General features: G+C 34.8%; 1 protein-coding gene and 1 non-coding gene across 5 annotated transcripts in view; one reads left to right on the top strand and one right to left on the bottom strand.

Annotated features, from left to right (window-relative positions):
- The window catches only part of STAU2 (staufen double-stranded RNA binding protein 2), a 291840-nt gene that overhangs the window by 240049 nt on the left and 30187 nt on the right, over positions 1-21604 (bottom strand). For 3 of the 4 annotated variants that reach the window (XM_077752435.1, XM_077752434.1, XM_077752436.1), the window contains 2 exons: positions 16160-16290; positions 790-949 (listed from right to left, as the gene is read on the bottom strand). In XM_077752435.1, the coding sequence (XP_077608561.1) occupies positions 790-949; positions 16160-16273 (274 nt within the window). In that variant the 5' untranslated portion in view covers positions 16274-16290. The remainder of the gene's footprint in view (positions 1-789; positions 950-16159; positions 16291-21604) is intronic. The other variant, XM_077752437.1, reaches the window with a different exon arrangement.
- LOC144222001 (U6 spliceosomal RNA) lies at positions 2857-2963 on the top strand. Its single transcript, XR_013332250.1, has one exon. It is a non-coding gene; the product is annotated as a U6 spliceosomal RNA (small nuclear RNA).

Below are 21604 nucleotides of genomic sequence, written 5' to 3'. Positions count from 1 at the left end.
AAACAGTGATCTGAAGAGACTTTTTAAAAATTATAAAAAGAGTCTCTTACTGATTTCAATATAGGTATGTTTCTTTATTGTAGTAACATTTTGATTTAAACTTACTTAATAAATACTAAAATGAGCTGAACAGAAGCAAAAGGACTAGTAATGGGAAATTAATGGAGCTTTAAAAAGAGCAGTTCTTGAAAGAATCGTCTGTGTCTACTTAGCACATGCTGCATGAGAAAGAAATAAACATCAGGCAATTATAAGCATAAGCGCAGGAACTCCAGTTAAATACATTACAGAGTCATTTTTGGCAGGAAAAAGTCTTTTTTTTTTTTTTAGTCTATCACAAAAATACCTAAAGCAGCGTCTATTGCATAGATATAATATAGATATATTGTGCAGATCTAATATCTACTATATAGACAGTAATGTATAGAATTATTGAGTCACTATACTGTATACCTGAAACTAATATAATACCATATGCTAACTAACTAGAATTAAAATTAAAAACTTAAAAAAAAAAAACTCAGTCATACTTTCTGGTCTTTGTAGCCAAATGTCTTTTTGTCAACATTTAAAAGGTAAATAATGCATCTCTGGAGTATCCACAAAGCAAATTCTTAATATAATTACAATTACCTTACTCATTCTCTCACCTGTAATTATTATTCAGTTGTCTTTTTCAGGTGAGCTATTAATACCTGTTGACTATACAACCTGCTATGAAGAAAAGCACAGAAAATAACACATATAAAACACAACAACACAACAGAAGGAGACAAGTTAGGGCCATACCTGGGTTATTATTAACATTACTTTTGGGTGGTTTCTGAACTGGTTTGGGAAGTGTAGATTCAGTCAAAGCTTTATTAGCAACAGCTTGTTGGGCCTTCTTTATACTGCTCCCCTCGGATTCCCATGTCTGCTCGCCAAGACTCAGTTGCACTGAGAACATCTTCGAAAAACATAAAGAGACAAAGAAAATGTTAAACTTTTTCAGGAAATAAAATATGCTGTCTGAGAGAAAAACAGATTTACCACAGAATCAAAATTTTAGAGCTAGAGGTGACCTTACAGATTATTTGCAACAAAAATCTTATTCTACCTAGCGAAATAATTTTAAGAGATTATACCAGACTCTGTTCTATCCTATTAGAAGGCTTAGTGGCAGTTTTAAATGTGCATTTCGGGTAGAATAAATCAAGAAGAAATCATTACCCTAAATAGAATCATATTATTAATATCATTCAAACAGTCCTCAAAAAAAGCAGAATAAGTACAAAGAATAAGAGAAACCGTAAGAGAATCCACAAGGCCCTGTCTCTATAACACTTACAAAATCTAATTCCTTAAACTTTATACTTAATACAATCTAGGCAAAAGTCAGCAACCCTATTGAATATTATGTCACCAGGAAACTCTCAATCCTCTACAGCCAACATTCAACCAGTCACCAAATTCTGTTAATTTTAATGTCATAAACGTTTCTCAAATCTCTCTCTAAAACAAAACAAAACAAACTCAAATCCAAGTGTATCACCCCAACTTCAGGTTAAAAACCTTTAATTTTTCCTATTCTGTCATGGCACAAAATTCTATCTGTCCACCTTCAGTTCATACCTACCCTTTCCCTTGCCATCAGAACATTCCATTCACACCATTATTTCCAAACAAGCTCAAAACCTATTTACATTTAAAACTGAGGATTAAATTACAGAATATATACACACTCTGCTGTTTTATTCCACAGATAACTTACTCATTTATGGGAATACAAAGTAGTAAGAAATAAATGTATATTATAATCACTAAGAAATAAATGTGTATTTGTAGGAAGGAGGTCAAGTAGAAAGTATCCTAACCAACTGATTAAAGTTAGCATCATCAATAATCATACAAATTGACATCATGTACCTCCTGATACGACCCAATGAGAAATATTTAGTATTCCTGGCCAACAATGTTTAACCAGAATCTAATCACAGGGGGAAAGTCAGACAAACCTAGATAATGGTATGTTCTATAAGACAATGTAATACATAAGACAACTCTTCAAAAATGTCAATGCCATGGTAGGAAAAAACCACAACAAAAGAATATGTCATAATTTGGATTTGTCTGGTTTCCCTCTATGATTGGTCTGTATGATTTAATCTTTCCTGCCTCCTAATCTTCTAGATGTCACTATTTTCCTAGGCTCACAAGCAAGACACCTTTGAATGGTCTTCCTATCTTCTCCATTTCTCTCATGATTCTCTCCTGCATCAAACTATCAAGCTACTAATTCAACTTCAAAAATATTTTTCAGATGTGGCCTCCTCTGTTTATACTCTTTGGCAACATCTTAGCAAAGAATATCAAACTCTTTCTCCTCAACTACTATGAGAGCATCCTAACATCATTCCCTTAACATAAGACATTCCCATTCAAACTATCCCTCTTACCACTATCAACATGAACATTCTATAAAATACCAATGTATCCAAGTCAATCCTCTGCTTTTCTGAAACTTCTCTACAAAATCCCACCAGATTATTATACATCTAAAACTAATACAATGTTGTATGTCAAGTATATCTCAATAAAACTGGAGAAAATAAAAAGAACCCCAATAATTTCCAGTAGGAATCATGGAATGCACTGTTTATGAGTCTAAGTGGTATCTTTGCCATTTACTATGTACAAAGTTAGGAAGGAAAGTGATTTATTCTTTCTGTTTCCTTATGGCACATAGGATTGCTGCGAAAATTAAAACAAAATGATGCTAATGCCCCCATTTGAAAGGTAGAGGCTGTCAAAAACAAAATCCAACCCCATGCTACCTACAAGTATTTCACTTCAAATATAAAGAAACATAGTTTAGTCCTCACTTCAGGGGCACTTATACTGAAGCTGGAACAACTACAGAGAAGATTAGCATGGGCTCTGCAAGGATGATATAATTTTAAAACAATGGGATAGAAAAAAATGTGCCATGCTAACAAAATCAAAGAAAAGTCAGAATGGCCATAATAATTTCAGACAAAGTAGATTTCAGAGTAAAGATTAATACCAATGATAACAAAGTTCATTTCATAATGATAAGGGGGCCAATTAATCAAGAAGACATAACAGGGGCGCCTGGGTGGCTTAGTCAGTTAAGTGTCCGACTTTCGCTTAGGTCATGATCTCGCGGTTCGTGGGTTCGAGCCTCGCGTCGGGCTCTGTGCTGACTGCCGGCTCAGAGCCTGGAGCCTGTTTCAATCTGTGACTCCCTCTCTCTCTGACCCTCCCCTGCTCATGCTGTCTCTCTCTCTCTCTCTCCTAGAAATAAATAAAACATTAAAAAAAAATTAAAAAAAAAGAAGACATAACAATCTTAAACATTTATTCAACTAATAACACAGCTTCAAAATACATGAAGCAAAAACCAACAGAACTGCAAAGAGAAGTAGAAAATCCACAATTTACATCAGAAATGCAATGTCCCCTCCTATGAATAAGTGACATAACAACTGACAAGTACATTTGTTCTTAATTCCTCACAAAACATTCACCAAGAAATAAAATATTCTGGACCATAAACAAGTCTCAATAAATTCAAAGGATTCAAGTGATGCAAAATATGTTCTCTGACCACAATGGAATTAAGTTAGAAACGAATAACAGAAAAATCTGTGGAAAATCTCCAAATATTTGGAAACTAAATAATACATTTCTAAATAAAGGGTAAAAGATTAAATCAAAAGGGGAATTAAAAGGTATTTTAAACTAAATAAAAATGAAAACACCCATCTTGGAAGGTAACACTAAAACAGTACTAAGAGGAAATTTCTAGCATCAAATACCTATTCTAAAAAAGACATAAGGTCTCAAATAAGTTAGCTTTAGCTTCAATCTTAAGAAACTAGAAAAAGAAGAGCAAATAAAATTTGAAGTTAACAGAAAAAAAGTAATAAAAATAAAAGCAAACATCAACGAAATAGAAAATAAACTCAATAAAACCAAGAGCTGGTTCAATGCAGAGGTCAACAAAACTGGTAAACCTATAACTAGACTAATCTTGGGGGGAAAAAAAAGGACATAAATTACCAGTATCAGGAAATGAGAGAAGTGACATCACTCCAGATTCTTAAAGTATTAAAAAGATAAAAAAGGATTGTTTTTAACAATTTTATGCCAATAAACTTAGCAACTTAAATTCTATGAAAGACACAATTATTAAGCTCATTAAAGAAAAATAAGTAACCTGAATAGCTTTATAAATGTTAAAGAAACTGAATCTGCAATTTAAAAATCCTTACACACGCACACACACACACACACATACACACACACACACACACACACACACACACACAAAATCCTCCAGGCTTAGATGTTTTTAATGATGAATTACACTAGGTATTTAAGGAAGAAACAATACCAATTCACACAAACTCTTCCTAAAAATTGACGGAGAAACACTCCTCAACTTTTTCTACGAAGCCAGGATTACTTGGATTCTAGAGTAAGATACTATTAGGAGACTGAGGCGCCTGAGTGGCTCAGTGGGTTAAGTGTCCTACTTCGGCTCATGTCATGATCTCATGACATGAGACCATGGGTTCATGGGTTCGGGCCCCAGGTCGTGCTCTATGCTTTCAGCTAGCTCAGAGCCTGGAGCCCATTTCAGATTCTGAGGCTCCCTCTCTCTGCCCCTCCCCTGCTCACACCGTCTCTCTCTCTCAGAAATAAGATACTATTAGGAGAAACAGTATAAGCCAAAACTACAGACCAATCTCTCTCATAAAGATAAACGTAAAAATCCTTCAAAAAATATTAACAAGGAATGCAGATTGGTGCAGCTACTCTAGAAACAGTATGGAGGTCCCTCAAAGAGTTAAAAGTACAACTACCCTATGATCCAGCAATTGCACTACTAGGTTATAACCCAAAGAATTAAGAAAGTACTAAATCAAAGGGATACATGTACTCTGATGCTTACAGCAGCAGTATATATACAATAGCTAAATTATGGAAACAACTCAAGTTTCCATCAACTGATGGATAAAGGAGATGTGGTATAAAGGAAAGACCCAAAAGACTAGCTACAGATCTCTCAATGGAAACTTGGCAGGCCAGAAGGGAGTGGCATGATATACTCAACATGCTGAATGAGAGAAATTCACAGCCAAGAATACTCTACCCAGCAAGGCTGTCATTCAGAATAGGAAAGATAAAGAGTTTTTGACCACTATATCAGCTCTGCAAGAAATATTAAAGGGAATTCTCTAAGTGGAATGGAAAAACCAAAAGTGACAAAGAAAGGAACAGAGAAAATCTCCAGAAACAAAGACAAAACAAGTAATAAAATGGTACTAAATACATACCTACTAATAATTATTCTAAAGGTAAATGAACTAAATGCTCCAATCAAAAGACACAGGTGTCTGAATGGTAAGAAAACAAGACCCACTTATATGCTGTACACAAGAGACTCATTTTTTTTAAATTTTTTAATCTTTATTTATTTTTTTAGAAAGAGGGAGACAGAGAATGAGCAGGGGAGAGGAAGCAGAATCCAAACCAGGCTCCAGGCTCTGAGTTGTCAGCATAGAGCTTGATGCAGGACTCAAACTCACAAACAGTAAGATCATGACCTAAGCTGAAGCAAAACACTTAACCAACTGAGCCACCCAGGAGCCCCACAAGAGACTCAATTTAGACCTAAACACACCTGCAGACTGAAAATGAGGGGATGGAGAAACATCTATCACACAAATAGACTTCACTATATCATAATAAAGGGGACTATTCAACAAGAAGATTTAGTAATTATAAATATTTATGTGCCCAACATGGAACCACCCAAATATATACAACAATAACAAACATGAAGAAACTCATTGATAATAAAACAATTAATAGTAGAGCACTTTAACACCGAACTTACATCAACAGATAAATCACATAAGCAGAAAATCAACAAGGAAACATGACGTTGAATAATACTCTGGACCAGATGGACTTCACAGATATATTCAAAACATTCCATCCTAAAGCAGCAAGATATACATTCTTTTCTTTTTTTTTTTTTTTTCTTCAAGTAAGCTCCATGCCCGGCATGGAGCCCAACACTGGGCTTCAACTCAAGACCCTGAAATCAAGACCCGAGCTGAGATCAAGAGTCAGAAGCTTAACCAACTGAACCACACTTGTGCCCCAAAACACACATTCTTTTCAAATGTACATGGGACACTCTCCAGAACAGATCATATAATTGGTCACAAATCAGGCGTCAACAAGTACAAAAAGACTGAGATCATAACACACATATTTTCTGACCAAAACGCTATGAGCTCAAACACAAGAAAAACTTTGAAAAGACCACTAATTCATTCTTCTAAACAATGAATGGGTCAACCAGAAAATCAAAAAAGAAATAAAAAATACATGGAAACAAATGAAAATGAGAACACAACAGCCCAAAGCCTTTGGGATGGAGCAAAGGTGGTCATAAGAGGAAAGTATACAGCAATGCAGGTCTACCTCAAGAAGCAAGGAAAATCTCACATAAACAACCTAAACTTACACCTAAAGGAGCTAGAAAAAGAAAAACAAACGAAGCCTAAAGCCAGCAGAAGAAGGGAAATAATAAAGTTTAAAGCCAAAAATAAATTATATAGAAACTAACAATGAAACCAGGCGCTGTTTCTTTGATAAATTAACAGAATTGATAAATCTGTAGCCTGACTTATCAAAAAGAAAAAAGAACCAAATAAGTAAAATCACAAATGAGAGGAGAAAAATAACAACTAATGTCACAGAAATACAATTATAAGAGAATATTAAAAAACGATATGCCAACAAGTTGGACAACCTGGAAAAAAAAAAGGATAAATTCCTACAAATATGTAAAATACTAAAACAGAACCAGGAAGAATAGAAAACTTGAACAGACTGATGACCAGCAAAGAAACCCAATCAGTAATCAAAAATCTCCCAACAAATAAAAGTCCAGGGCCAGATGGCTTCACAGACAGAATTCTACCAAACATTTGAAGAACAGTTAATACCTATTCTTCTCAAACTATTCCAAAAAATAGAAAGGAAAGGAAAACTTACAAATTAATTTTATGAGGCCAGCATTACCCTGAGACCAAAACCAGAGAAAGACTTAACTAAAAAAGAGAACTACAGGCCAGGATCCCTGATGGACAATGATGCAAAATTCTCAATAAAATACTAGCAAATCAAATCCAACAGTACATTAAAAGAATCATTCATCATGATCAGGTGAGATTTATTCCTATTTGCAAGCGTGTTACGTGATACACCATACTAATTAAAGAAAGGATAAGAACCATATGATCCTTTCAATAGATGCAGAAAAAGCATTTTATAAAGTACAATATCCATTCATGATAAAAAGAAAAAAACCCTCAATAAAGTAAGGTTAGAGGGGATATACCTCAACATAATAAAGACCATATACGAAAAACAGTTAATATCATCCTTAATGGGGTAAAACTGAGCTTTTCCTCTTTGGTCAGGAGCAAGACAGAGATGTCCACTCTCACCATTGTTATTTAACATAGTAGTAGAAATCCTAGCCTCAGCAATCAGACAACATAAATCAGGGTTCCAAATCAGCCAAGAAGTCAAACTTTCAGTATTTCCAGATGACATGATACTCTATACAGAAAATCCAAAAGACCCCACCAAAAAATTGCTAGAACTGATACACAAATTCAGTAAAATTGCAGGATACAAAATCAACATACAGAAATGTGTTGCATTTCTAGACACCAATAATGAAGCAGCAGAGGGAAAAATCAAGGAATCAATCCCATTTTCAACTATACCTAACCAAAAACGTAAAAGATCTGAGTTCTGAAAACTATAAAACAAAGATGAAAGAAATTGAAGATTACACAGAGATGGAAAAACATTCCATACTCATGCATTGGAAGAGTAAATATTGTTAAAATATCTAAGCTACCCCGAGCAATCTACACATTTAATGCAATCCCTATCAAAATACCCACAGCATTTTTCAGAGCTACAACAAACAGTCCTAAAATTTGTATGGAACCACAAAAGACCCCAAATAGCCAAAGCCACCTTGAAAAAAGAAAAACAAAGCTGGAGGCATCACAATTCCAGACTTAAAGCTATATTACAAAGCTATAGTGATCAAGACAGTATGGTACTGGCACAAACATAGACAAAAAGATCAACAGAACAGAAGAGAAAACCCAGAAATGAACCTGCAACTGTCTGGCCAATCTTCAACAAAGCAGGAAATGATATCCAATGGAAAAAAAGACAGTGTCTTCCACAAACAGCGTTGGGAAAACTGGACAGTAACACGCAAAAGAATGAAACTGGGCCATGTTCTTATATCATACAAAAAAATAAATTCAAAATGGATGAAAGACCTAAATGTGAGACAGGGAACCATTAAAATCCTAGAGGAGAACACATGCAGTAACGTCTTTGACACTGGCTGTAGCAAGTTCTTACTAGATGTGTCTCCTGAAGCAAGGGAAACTATTGGAAAGCAAAAATAAACTATTGGAACGTCACCAAAATTAAAAGCTTCTGCACAGCAAAGGAAACAAAACTAAAAGGCAACCTATGGAATGGAAGAAAATATTGCAAATGACCTATGTGATAAAGAGTATCAAAAATCTATAAAACAACTTATAAAACTCAACACCCAAAAACAACTAATCCAGTTTAAAACAAAAGACATAGACATTTTTCCAAAGAAGACATACAGATGTGAAGTGAAATATCACTTCACACCAGTTACAATGGCTAAAATTAACATAGGAAACAACAGGTATTGGTGAGGATGTGGAGAAAGGGGAATCCTCACACTGTAGGTGAGAATACAAACTGATGCAGCCACTCTGGAAAACAGCATAGAGGTTCCTCAGTTAAAAAGAGAACTACTGGGGCGCCTGGGTGGCTCAGTCGGTTAAGCGTCTGACCGGCTCAGGTCAGGTCTCACAGTTCGTGGGTTTGAGCCCCGCATCAAGCTCTGTGCTGACAGCTCAGAGTCTGGAGCCTGTTTTGGATTCTGTGTCTCCCTCTCTCTCTGCCCCTCCCCCACTCATGCTCTCTCTCTGTCTCAAAAATAAACTATAAAAACAAAATTTTTAATAAAAAATTAAACAGAGAAGTGACATGACATGATTTTTTAAAAAAAGAGAACTACCCTAAAATCTAGCAACTGCACTATTAGATATTTATCCAAAGGACACAAAAATATTGATTTGCAGGGGCACGGGCACCCCAATGTTTATAGCAGCATTACCAACAATAGACAAATTACAGAAAGAGCCTAAATGTCCATCAACCGATGAATGGATAAAGAAGATGTGGTATATATATAAATGGAATATCAGCCATCAAAAAGAATGAAATCTTGTCATTTGCAACAATGTGGATGGAGCTAGGGTGTATTATGCTAAGCAAAATAAAATCAGTCAGTAAAAGACAAATACCATTTGATTTCACTCATATGTGGAATTTAAGTAACAAAACAGATGAATACAGGGGAAAGAAAAAAAGTGACACAAATCATAAAAGAGAGTCTTAACTATAGAGAATAAACTGAGGGTTGCTGGACAGGAGATGGACAGGAGGATGGGCTAAATGGGTGATGGATATTAAGAAAGACACTTGTTGAGGTACCTGGGTAGTTCAGTCACTAGAATGTCCTACTTTGACTCAGGTCATTATCTCACAATTCATGAGTTTGAGCCCTGCATCGGGCTCGCTGCTGTCAGTGCAGAGTCCACTTCAGATCCTCTGTCCCCTTTCTCTCTGCCCTTCCCCCGCTTATTCTCTCTCTCCTGTCTCTCTCTCAAAAATAAATAAACATTAAATTTTTTTTAATTTTTAATTAAAAAACTTTTTAAATGTTTTTAATTTTTTTAATTAAAAAAGAAAAAAAGGACACTTGTGATAAGTAATGGGTGTTATATGTAAATGATGAACCACTAAATTCTACCCTTGAAACTAATATTACACTATATGTTAACTAGAATTTAAATTAAAACTTGAAACAGGAAAAAAAAAATAGAACTACCCTACAATCTAGCAATTTGTACCAAAAGGATACAAAATACTTATTCAAAGGGATACATGCACCCCAATGTTCATAGCAGCATTATCAACAATAGCCAAAGTATGGAAAGAGCCCAAATGTACACTGACTGGTGAATAAAAGAAGAGGATAGATAGATATAGATACAGATATGGATATATAGATGTAGATATAGATTTAGATATAGCTACACACACATACACATACATACATACAAGAATATTACTCAGTCATAAAAAGGAATGAAATCTTGCCATTTGCAAAAACACAGATGGAGCTAGAGTATTATGCTAAGCAAAATAAGGCAGTCAGGGAAAGACAAGTATCATTGTTTTATCCCAAAAATTCAAGGGTAGATTCTACATCTGAGAATCAATCAATGTAATTCACAACATTGAGATTAAAAACAGAAAAACCATATATTACCATCTCAATCAATGCAGAAGAACCATATGACAAAAATCAACATCTATTCACATTAAAAACACTCAGTAAATGTTAAATAGAAAGAAATTCTTCAATCTGATACAAAGCATCTACAAAAAAGGTACATCTAACATCATAATTAATGGGGGGAACTGAAATATTGCTCATAAGATCAAGAATAAGTTAGAGATATCTGCTCTCACCACTTCTTTTCAACACTGCACTGTAACCAATGCAATCAGGCAAGAGAAATAAATAAAAGACATTAAGATTGGATGGTAGGATTTAAAGTTGTCTTTATTCAAAATGACATGTGGAACCCCCAATAAAATCTAAAAAACATTTTTTAAGCTATTAAAACTGATAAGTGAGGTTATTAGCAAGATTTCAGAGAACAGTACATCAATCATACACAAAAACTGCTGTCTTTTTTATGGAAGCAATAATCAATATGAACAATTTGAAATTTTAAAGGAAGATGTGGTTTATATATACAATGAAATACTACTTGGCAATGATAAAGAATGAAATCTTGCCACTTGCAACAACGTGGATGCACTGGAGGATAGTATGCTAAGTAAAATAAGTCAGTCAGAGAAGGGCAGATATCACATGTTTTCACTCATGTGGAATTGGAGAAACTTAACAGAAGACCATGTGGGAAGGGAAGGGGAAAAAAACAGTTCCAAACAGAGAGGGAGGCAAACCATAAGAGACTCTTAAATACAGAGAAACAACTGAGGGTTGAAGGGGGCACCTGGGGGAGAAGGGAAAATGGGTGATGGGCACTGAGGAAGGCACTTGGGATGAGCACTAGATGTCGTATGTTAAGTGATGAATTATGGGAATCTATTCCTGAAACCAAGAGCACACTGTATATACTGTATCTTAGCTAACTGGACAGTAAATTATATTTTTAAAAAATCAAATCAAATAAATCAAATGTCAACATCAAAAGAAAAAAACTGAAATTTTAAAAATAGCATCAAAATATGAAATACTTATGGATAAACTTAAAGACATAAAATACCTGTCTACTGAAAACTACAAATACTGTCGAAAGAAATTAAATAATGTCTAGATAAATGAGAGATACTTTGTTCACAGGTTGGAAGATTCAATTTTTCTACAATGTTAATTTGCCCCAAATTGACCTATAGATTCATAGCAATTGAATTCACAATCCCAGCAGGGTGTTTTGTAAGAACAGACAAGCTGACTTTAAATTCATATAAAAATGCAAAGGAACAATTGTGAAAAAGAACAATATTAGAGGGATAATACTACCAGATTTCAAGAATTAAAAAGCTAGAGCAAATAAAACAGCACGGCATTTGTATAAAGATGAGAAAATAAACCAACAGGCTAGAACAGACTCCAGAAATAAACATATATACAGATCACTGATTTTTGATAAAGGTGCAAAAGTGATGCAGTGAAGAAAGGATAATCTCTCTAGACATGCATTTGAAAAAAAAAAAATAAGCCTTCTTCCATACCTCACATGACATACAAAAATTAACACAAAATGGCAATTACATCTAAATGTAAGACCTAAATGTCAAATCTAAAGTGATAAAATATCTAGGAAAAAACACTGGCAAAAATCTTATGATCTTTGATGAGGCAAAGATTTCTTGAATTATGAGGCCAAAAGCACAATCTATACAGAGAACAGATGAAGAAATTAGGATTCATCAAAATTAACTATTGCTCTTTTAAAATACTGTTAAAAAAAGAAACGACAAACCACAGGGTAGGAGGAACTATCTGCCAAACATATATCTAATAAAGGACTTGTATCCACAATACCCAGGGAGAGACATCATCAGAGAAGACAGCAGAGTAGGAGGCTCCAATGAAGGAAAAGTGCCTGTCACATAGCAAATACTCAATAGATATTTTATCAATGATTTTTTTAATCATATATACTACTAACAAGCAATGATATAATTATCTGTGTACTCCCATCATCCATATAGTTGCTAAGAAATTATAAATTATCATTCTATTACATCACACTAGAATAGATATCACATTTCTCAAATTACAGATAAGAAAACTGAAACTCTAAATTACTTTCTCAAGACTACATTAGATGGATAATGTNAGGACTACCTGGCTTCAAGACCACTGGGTGATACAGTGTCCCTCAGTAATAAAGCTATTCCAAAGCAAACCTCCTCAAAGTGCCTCTCCTGGAGCTTTCCCAACACTTACTCATGCATACCAACAACTTCTCAAAATAGGAAAATTAAGGAAAAGAAGAAAATACCATTCTGTGTTATTTCTGGCTCTTTTCCTTAGACTCTACATCATAATAGCCTTTGTAAGAGATATGAAAAATCCAAACGACAATCCATTAAAAAAATGAAGAACTGTATTTAACTACCTAGGATATCCAGCAATGTCATAGTAACTCACATTAACATAAAGTATACTAAATTACTTCAGAGTTCAATTTGAAAGTGAGCAGAGAAACAAAAGAGAGAAAGGAAAACATTACAATATTTTAGTTGATAGTCACATGTTAAAAGTTGCAATAAGCTGTTCAGATTCTATAAGACTCAGTGGAGGAAAGACAAAAGCATGTAAACATAAGATAGATCACTATTTCCCATCAAGATGTATAAAAAGAGAATTCCACACCACCTGGAAGACATTTATGTTTCTCAACTCTGATGCACATTTGAGCTATCTTGAGAGCTTAAAAAAATCTTAATGTCTGGGCCTCATCCAAGACCAATCAAATTTGAATTTCTGAGGGTAAGACTCAGGCATAAGCATTTTTTAAAGCTTCCTTGGTGATTTCAATGAACAACCAAAGTTGAGAACCACTATTGTAGGTGTGTGTGTATATAACATATAAATACACATATGCATGCATAAATAGATATGTAAATTGTCATGTAACTGGTTAACGTCCCAAAAACACAAAGAGTTAGAGCTATGTTTAAATTTTTCATGCCAGAGATAATCATTTATTTCATTAAAATATATTTCATGTCTCAAAACTATTGTTAGACATACATGAACGAAAGCAACTTCGCTTTCCACAAAAGGGATCCAGACCTAGCAAATTAATGCTAACATTAACAATGAAAATTAGACTAATAAATGTTATATTTCATTTAGGAATATGCTAATTATTTTAGTACTCACCCTTTAAAAAAAAAAAACGAGCTATAGGCTAAATAGGGTAGTCTATGACCAAAGCACCCAGAGCAATAAGCACAGGGTGGCAAAGGAATCCCCAAATTTCCTTGGAACCCAAGAAAATCTTGGGACTGTCTAGAGATCAGAATATGGACAATAACAAATCTGGTCCTTTAGAAAGGGAAACTGATGACACAGAAGAAAGGGAGAGGACAGAAGGAGAGGGAAAGCTGGAGGAATAGCCTTGAATAGGTGAGAGGAGTTAGGACCTAGTAGAAATAGAGGGGCTGACCTATATAGGTAGTCCATCCACAATGCAGAAGGAAAGGCGGTTTGGATTTAGGCTGGGATTTTGCCAAGCAAGTGCCAACCAAGGGGAGCAAAACTACTGTGGTATATACAACGTACATGGAATTTAAGCTGGATAAGAGCTAGGTGAAGACTGAGAGAAGTGAGAAATAGTAAGAGCGGTGGAATCAATGGATTGGTGGTGTGGAAGAACTACGTAAGTCAAACTAATAGAGGGAATGAACTAGAAAGTTAGAAGGTGTAAGAGAGAGACAAATGCTTGAGTTTAAAATTATGGAGGGTCTTGCAGTTATTGGTAATGATAAAGTCAACAATATGATCACAGGAATGAGTGGCTGAAGGAGAATGGAAGCAAGATAATAACACAAGTCAGAGAAATTGAAATGTCAGCATGTTGGAACAATCATCTATGTAGACGAGTGAAATCAACGAAAATTAATACATGAGTTAGAGTAAACGAGAAACATGAAAAATGTGATGAACTCCCCAGAGGTGAGCAAAATGACAACCATGAGGGGATGTGGGGGCTAGTCTAGTCACATGAAATTCAAAGCTGAGGAGTTATCAGGGCTCCTGGGTGGCTCAGTCAGTTAAGCGTCCGACTTCGGCTCAGGTCATGATCTCATGGTTCATGGGTTGGAGCCTCGCATCGGGCTCTGTGCTGACAGCTCAGAGCCTGGAGCCTGCTTCGGATTCTGTAACTCCCTCTCTCTGACCCTCCCCTGCTCACTCTCTCTCAGGAAAAAAAAAAAAAAAAAGCTGAGGAGTTATCTCAAGGAAGAATTCCTGGAATTAGAAATGAGGAGCTGAGAAGACAAACACCAGAGGAACCATAAAATATAAAAGGATAAAGTATTTATTAACACTAAAAAAGCTAAGTCTAGTACAAGACTAATGACCAACATACATCATTACAGAGAGCACAGCAATGTCTATGCCTCAGAAAGGCAGGGCCTCCTGAAAGCCCAGGGGAGAGATCAGAGAAGACTCAGAAGCTTAGAAGATAAGGTATGTGACCTAAGTGTTCAAAAATTAGTAAGAACAAAAGGCCCTCAAGGCAGGGAGGTGCTACAACATAGGCAAAGGAGAGAGAGATGAAAAATAACATGAAATATTCTAAGAAATGCAAACAGTTCAACATGCTTAAGGGCAGAAAGAGGAGTATGAAATGAGTATGAATTAATGGGTACAGAAGAGAGTTAGGATAAAAGACTTAATAGGCATACCATAACTATTTTCTCTACACAAATTATATGAACCATAAACCATATATTTATAAATCATTAATTTATGAATAAATTAAACTGTTGCCAAGAAATCCTCTCATAAAAGCTTCTAATAGGGAACAGAATTAATGGATTTGGGTTTTATCTTCTATTCCTTACTCTGAAAAAGGTGCTAGAAAACAAATAATCCAATAGCCCATTGCTTTATATAGATTAACCAACTTTTAGAGAATCAATTACTTCAACATACAAATATTTATGATAATTATCATAACCTCCAAATCCAAGTTAAAAATGTATCAAAAAAATCTGTACAACTGAGATTTTTTTAAAACATATGGAGTTCAAACATAAATGCACCGATTATAAACTTCTTTGTAACATGTATATATATAACATATATGCATGAGGTTATATATAAATATAAATTGCTTTTCCACTTAAGAGAATAATATACATGAATGCACAAATAATAATACTGGTATATAAAACTTTTATAAATGATAAAACTTAGAATTCCATATCACATTGGGAAAGATGTCTCACTAGGTAACTGTTGTTATATTTTCTGTTTCCATTTTTACTTTAGCAGTTATACTTTCATGGAAAGAATACTGCACTTGGGAGCCAAAGAACATATATTCGAGTGCTGGCACTGGCACTTATGAACTACTATTAGGCAAGCCAATTAACTTTTCTCTACCTAATTTACAAAACAGAAATCAAAAATTCCCATTTCATGAATTGTTAAGATTTTTGTGAAGTACTGTATCTGAAAGAGCTTTGTAAACCATAATGAGCTATAAAATTGTTTAGTTACAGACTTCTAAATATTACTAAATAGAACCAAAAGCCTTCAGATAACCTGCTGCCCCTCCCCCACAAAATGAAGCACAATTAAAACCTGAGACGACAAATCTGATAGACTTTGATAAGCATGTCTCACCACCTCTCTTCATAACCTTACCTTCGAATGAGCAGGCCCTCTTTCTTTCAGAAGTTTATACTGGGGTTGGACTCTATTGAAACGGGCTAACTCATTTACCAGACACATTGGAGTTTTCTCTTTGGGGTTTGCCATTTTATCTTGGAGAGAAGCTGTAAATAAAAAGGCTGTAAAGTTTTTGTGAAGAATGACTTTACAAAATGGATGAAAAGCTACTTTTGACTTTTTTCGATTGAAGTTAGATTGTAAATTTGGATTACATTATTTTCATGAATTTTATATAAAAAAATCAAATCATCTAAAGTCTTCCATTACATGCAACAGAAATATGTATCACATTTTAAACAATAAAGGTAACTTTTCCCCTACCTAAGTTGCTCTCTCTATATTTTTTGATAACAACATGCTTAAAGGTTTTTAAATTATATGATTATAATAATTTTTAATATTATACCTCCCCTTTCCTCTTAAAAAATTTTTAGCATAAACACAATTCTCCCAATTCTTATTAGTATAAAACTAAATTCTTTCTACCTTTTAAATCATTTTTTCAAATGTATTTCTTCAGAAATCTCTACACCCAACATGGGGTTTGAACTCATGACCCCAAGATCAAGAGCCACATGCTCTAACAACAGCCAGCCAGGCGCCCCAACATTTTTTATCATCTGGTCTTATTTCTTTTCCTTCTAATTTTAAGTCAGCATATTTTGAAAGAGCTCTAGACTTGGGAATCAAGTCTAAGTTTTAAGTACTAGCTCTTTCAACTATTATTTTTTAGTAACTTCTTTTTCTTTTTTTCTCCTAACAAAATTTTTAAGGAAGTAGAAAGGATAATTTAACCAATGTCCATGTTCCTACCACCTAGAACTGAAATTAGTTTTCCATGATTAAGTCTTATTAGAAGTATTATATTCCAGTTAACTTCCCTTTATTCTTTCCAGAAACCACTACTATATGAATTTAGAATATATCCCTCTGTGAGGCGCCTGGGTGGCTCTGTTGGTTAAGCATCCAACTTAGGCTCAGGTCACGATCTCACAGTTTGTTTGTGAGTTCCAGCCCCATGTGCTGACAGCTCAGAGCCTGGAGCCTGCTTCAGATTCTGTCTCCATCTCTCTCTCAAAATTAAGTAAACATTAAAAAAATTAGAATATTAAAATACACTTATATATGCATGTATGTATGTCCATAAAAAATATATAGTCTTGATATACATAAATACATATATACATATATATGTTTTATAGTCACTTTAATAGTGATATTAACAAACATAATTTTCACAACTTACTTTCTTCAATCTTCAATTATGTTTTTGATATTGTAACTTATATAAATCCATTGCATTACTTTTAGCTGCTGTATAATTTCCATCACAGGGGCGCCTAGATGGCTAAGTCGGTTAAGCCTCCAACTTCGGCTCAGGTCATGATCTCCTGGTTCAAGGGTTCAAGCCCCGCATCAGGCTCTGTGCTGACAGTTCAGAGCCTGGAACCTGCTTCAGATTCTGTGTCCCCCTCTCTCTGCCCTTCCCCTGCTCACACTGTTTCTCTCTCAAAAACAAATATACGTTAAAACTAAAACTAATAATAATAATTTCCATCATAATATCATATCAGTTTTTTAATCCCTTGCCCTATTAATAGACATTTAGGTTGTTTTCAATTCTTTACTCTTACGAGTAAAAACACGCTGCCAAATGACACTCAGAGTAACTGTACCAACTGTTACCTTCCCCTAGCAGTATGAGAGTCACTACTTCCCCTCAAACTTGAATGGTCAGGTATTTTAATTTTTGATAATCTGATGTTTGACATTATTTTTTGTTATCCCCATTATTATTTTAATTTGCATTCTCATTTTCCTAGTGAGGATAATCACCTTTTCATGTTATTGACCATTTGGGCTTCCTTTTTTGGGAACTGCTTCCATCTTTTTTCTATTGATTATTTTATACGTTATATTTACCAATCTTTTCTTTTACAGTCGGTGCTTTCTATGTCTTGAGAAATCCTTCCCTAACCTGTAAGGTCTTAATGATTGTTACTTAACTAAGCCTTCTATGCTTCATGTGTAAATAAAGGGTAGTAAGTCTATCCTACTTAACTCACAGATTGTTTGAGGTTAAGATTTTTAAATGTACAAGGGCGCCTGGGTGGCTCAGTTGGCAGAGTAACTAACTTCGGCTCAGGTCATGATCTCGCAGTTCGTGGGTTCCAGCCCCATGTCAGGCACTGTGCAGACAGCTTAGAGCCTGGAGCCTGCTTCAGATTCTGTGTCTCCCTCTCTCTCTACCCCTTCCCTACTCACTCATGCTCTCTCAAAAATAAATAAATGTTTTAAGAAAGTCTTTTCAGATTTTTAAATGTACAGTAATCCAAATACTACAGCTTCAAATTATTTTCCTAATACTATATTAAATTATTATCCTACATCATTCCTTCATTTCATTTATAGTCACATTACTGCTTTTTAGTTTTCTTTAATCCCCTACAAATCAGTACCAAGAAACACTTTAAAATCTAAATATAAAACATGCAAGTGGATTACTTTCTGTCCAAATAAACTGTAGTCAGTCAAAATGTGTGGAGCATACATTAAATGAATGGAAATAGCTATTTTAGGAACTTCATCTACAAACTTTCTATGGCGAGTTTAATGGACAAAACAGTATTCTCTTAACTTTTTAATACTCTTTATAAGACCAATAATTTAGTACAATTTGATCACAAACATTACAATTAAGAAATTACATGATTAAATACTTAGTAAGACACAAGTGAAAGAAAAGAGAACCTAAGCAACCAACTGTAGGCCCAGTACAGATGGCAGTTGATTCTACAATTAAACCACTCTCAGTGGCCTGCAAAACAAAAAGCAAACAAGCAAAAAACAAAAACAAGGGGCGCCTGGGTGGCTCAGTCGGTTAAGCGTCTGACTTCAGCTCAGGTCATGATCTCATGGTTCATGGGTTCGAGCCCCGCATCAGGCTCTGTGCTGACAGTTCAGAGCCAGGAGCCTGTTTCGGAGTCTGTGTCTCCCTCTCTCTCTGACCCTCCCCTGCTCATGCTGTCTCTCTCTCTCTCTCTCTCAAAAATAAATGAAATGTTTAAAAAAAACAAAAAAAAAAAACAAAAACAAAAACACCCAGTAATTATTACTTTTTGGAACAGCACAACAAAGACAAGAATAAGTCAAGAGAGGTTTGAGGAAATCTGCATCTGACTTATTATTCCACTGTAAATTTTATAAATGGTACCAGAAAGTCAGTCACCATATAAAATACAAAGTGACCTTGACTATAACTAATTTCAGTCCTTGTATACCATGGCATTAAATAACTCAAGTATAATAGATAACACAGATACTTGAATATCAAAAAGCAAAAGAAAAATGACAATTTGTTAAAAATGAGAAAATACTCAAGTCTGGTAAAAATCAGCCAATTTTGCATAACAGTTAAATAGCATTTATACTACTGTACAATTTTCATAACTCAACAATGCTACACATTCATCTGCTACAATGCAAAAAATATTAGAAGCACAGCAAGCATTATGTTACAATTTTATAGTGAAAAATTTTAATAGCCTAGGTTTTTAACATATTAAAATGTGATTAAAATGGTAAGTTTAGGGGCACCTGGGTGGCCCATTTAGGTATCTGACTTTCAATTTCTGCTCAGGTCATGATCTCATACTTTGGGAGATCAAGGACCCACATTAGACGCTGCGTTGCCAGCTTAGGATTCTCTCTCCCTCCCTCTCTGCCTTTCCCCCACCTGCACTCTCTCTCTCTTAAAATAAATAAACATTTTTGAAAAATTGTAAGTTTATAGCTCTGTGTACCTGTTTGGTAAGAAAACCTGATCTAAATCCTTTAAGAAAAGTGCCAACTAATAAGATGGTGTTAAACTTATATTGCATTAACTTTGATTCTCTGCTTCATAAAAAGAACATGAATCCAGTAAAACATTTTAATGTGTAACTGAGGTTTTGGTGTGAAGGGTATGCAAATACATACAGGATCTCACTTAGATAAAGCTTCATAACTAAAATTCAAAGGATTAAATTTATTATTTTTAAAACAAATTAGTCCTAGTTGTAACTTTTTATTTTGCAAAAATGGTTAAAACTTTATTTTAAATAGCTGTTCCTCTATTTAGTCAGAAATCTTATTAGTATTAACTACTTGACAGTGCTTAGTGATAGAGCAATAATTAAAAGTTAAACCAAAATTTTAATAAAGCATCAATCAAACTACAAAACAAATTAGTCTATAAAAATTGAGATCCACAAATTTGCTTCCTATCTAACTTTTTGGAAAAGTCAACATTGCAAAAAATGAGAAATATATACACTGTTGCTTAGGTATACATTTTCAAGACACCTAAGAATGTCCTCCTTGAGATATTTTGAAGCAGGCTTCAAGTCGGTTTGGTGGCTGGAATAGAAGCCTACTTAGAAGTAAATAAAATTAATGATAATGGATTTCACAATCTAGGACTTGACCATTTCGAGAGAGCAACTGCCCTATGATGGTTAGGATCCTGTCTGGACATCTCTGGGGCGCCTGGGTGGCTTAGTCGGTTAAGCGTCCAACTTTCGCTTAGGTCATGATCTCGCGGTTCGTGGGTTCGGGCCCCGCGTCGGGCTCTGTGCTGACTGCCAGCTCAGAGCCTGGAGCCTGTTTCAGAGTCTGTGACTCCCTCTCTCTCTGACCCTCCCCTGCTAACGCTGTCTCTCTCTCTCTCCTAGAACTAAATAAAACATTTAGAGAAAAAAAAAAAGGATCCTGTCTGGACATCTCTGCCACTTACTGACAGCTATATGACTTTGAGAAAGTACTGAAAACTCACTTTCCTAGGCAGCAAAACAGATATAATGGTTGTTTTTATATTACCATATAATAGTAGGAGTTCAATGAGATGATGCAAGACACAATGACAAGAATCTATTATTCTGATTATAAGTAATTTGTTAAAACACCATCACTAAATTACAAAAATATTTATGTGGCTTTTATAAACTTTTTTTCATAGCCTTCCAAGCTAAAATATTCTGGCTTAAAATGTTCTAGGGGCACCTAGACCTAGAACAACTGGTGTAGGGCAACTGACCTAGGCTCAGTCAGTCAACTGTCCAACTCTTGGTTCTGGCTCAAGTTTTGAATTTCACGGCTCATGGGATCAAGCCCTTCATCAGGCTCTGCACCCACAGCACAGAGCCTGCTTGGGATTCTCTCTCTTTCCCTTTCTCTCTCCCTGCCCCTCCCTTGTTTTCTCTATCTCTCTCTGAAAAAATAAACTTAAGAAATAATGTTCTGTTAGGATATGCTGATTTTATTCATGCAAATAGACTTAACATTCTGTAAGAAATATGTATTTGTTATGTTTTCCACTAACTTATAACATCAGAAGTTTGTTTCCACTGAAAAATTCCTAGCTGTGATATAAAAAACATT

This window comes from Crocuta crocuta, unplaced genomic scaffold, assembly GCF_008692635.1.
Source record: "Crocuta crocuta isolate KB4526 unplaced genomic scaffold, BGI_CrCroc_1.0 scaffold141, whole genome shotgun sequence".
NCBI classification, from domain to species: Eukaryota; Metazoa; Chordata; class Mammalia; order Carnivora; family Hyaenidae; genus Crocuta; species Crocuta crocuta.
Note: the sequence above shows the minus strand (reverse complement) of the source record. Positions and strands in the feature narration are given on the sequence as shown.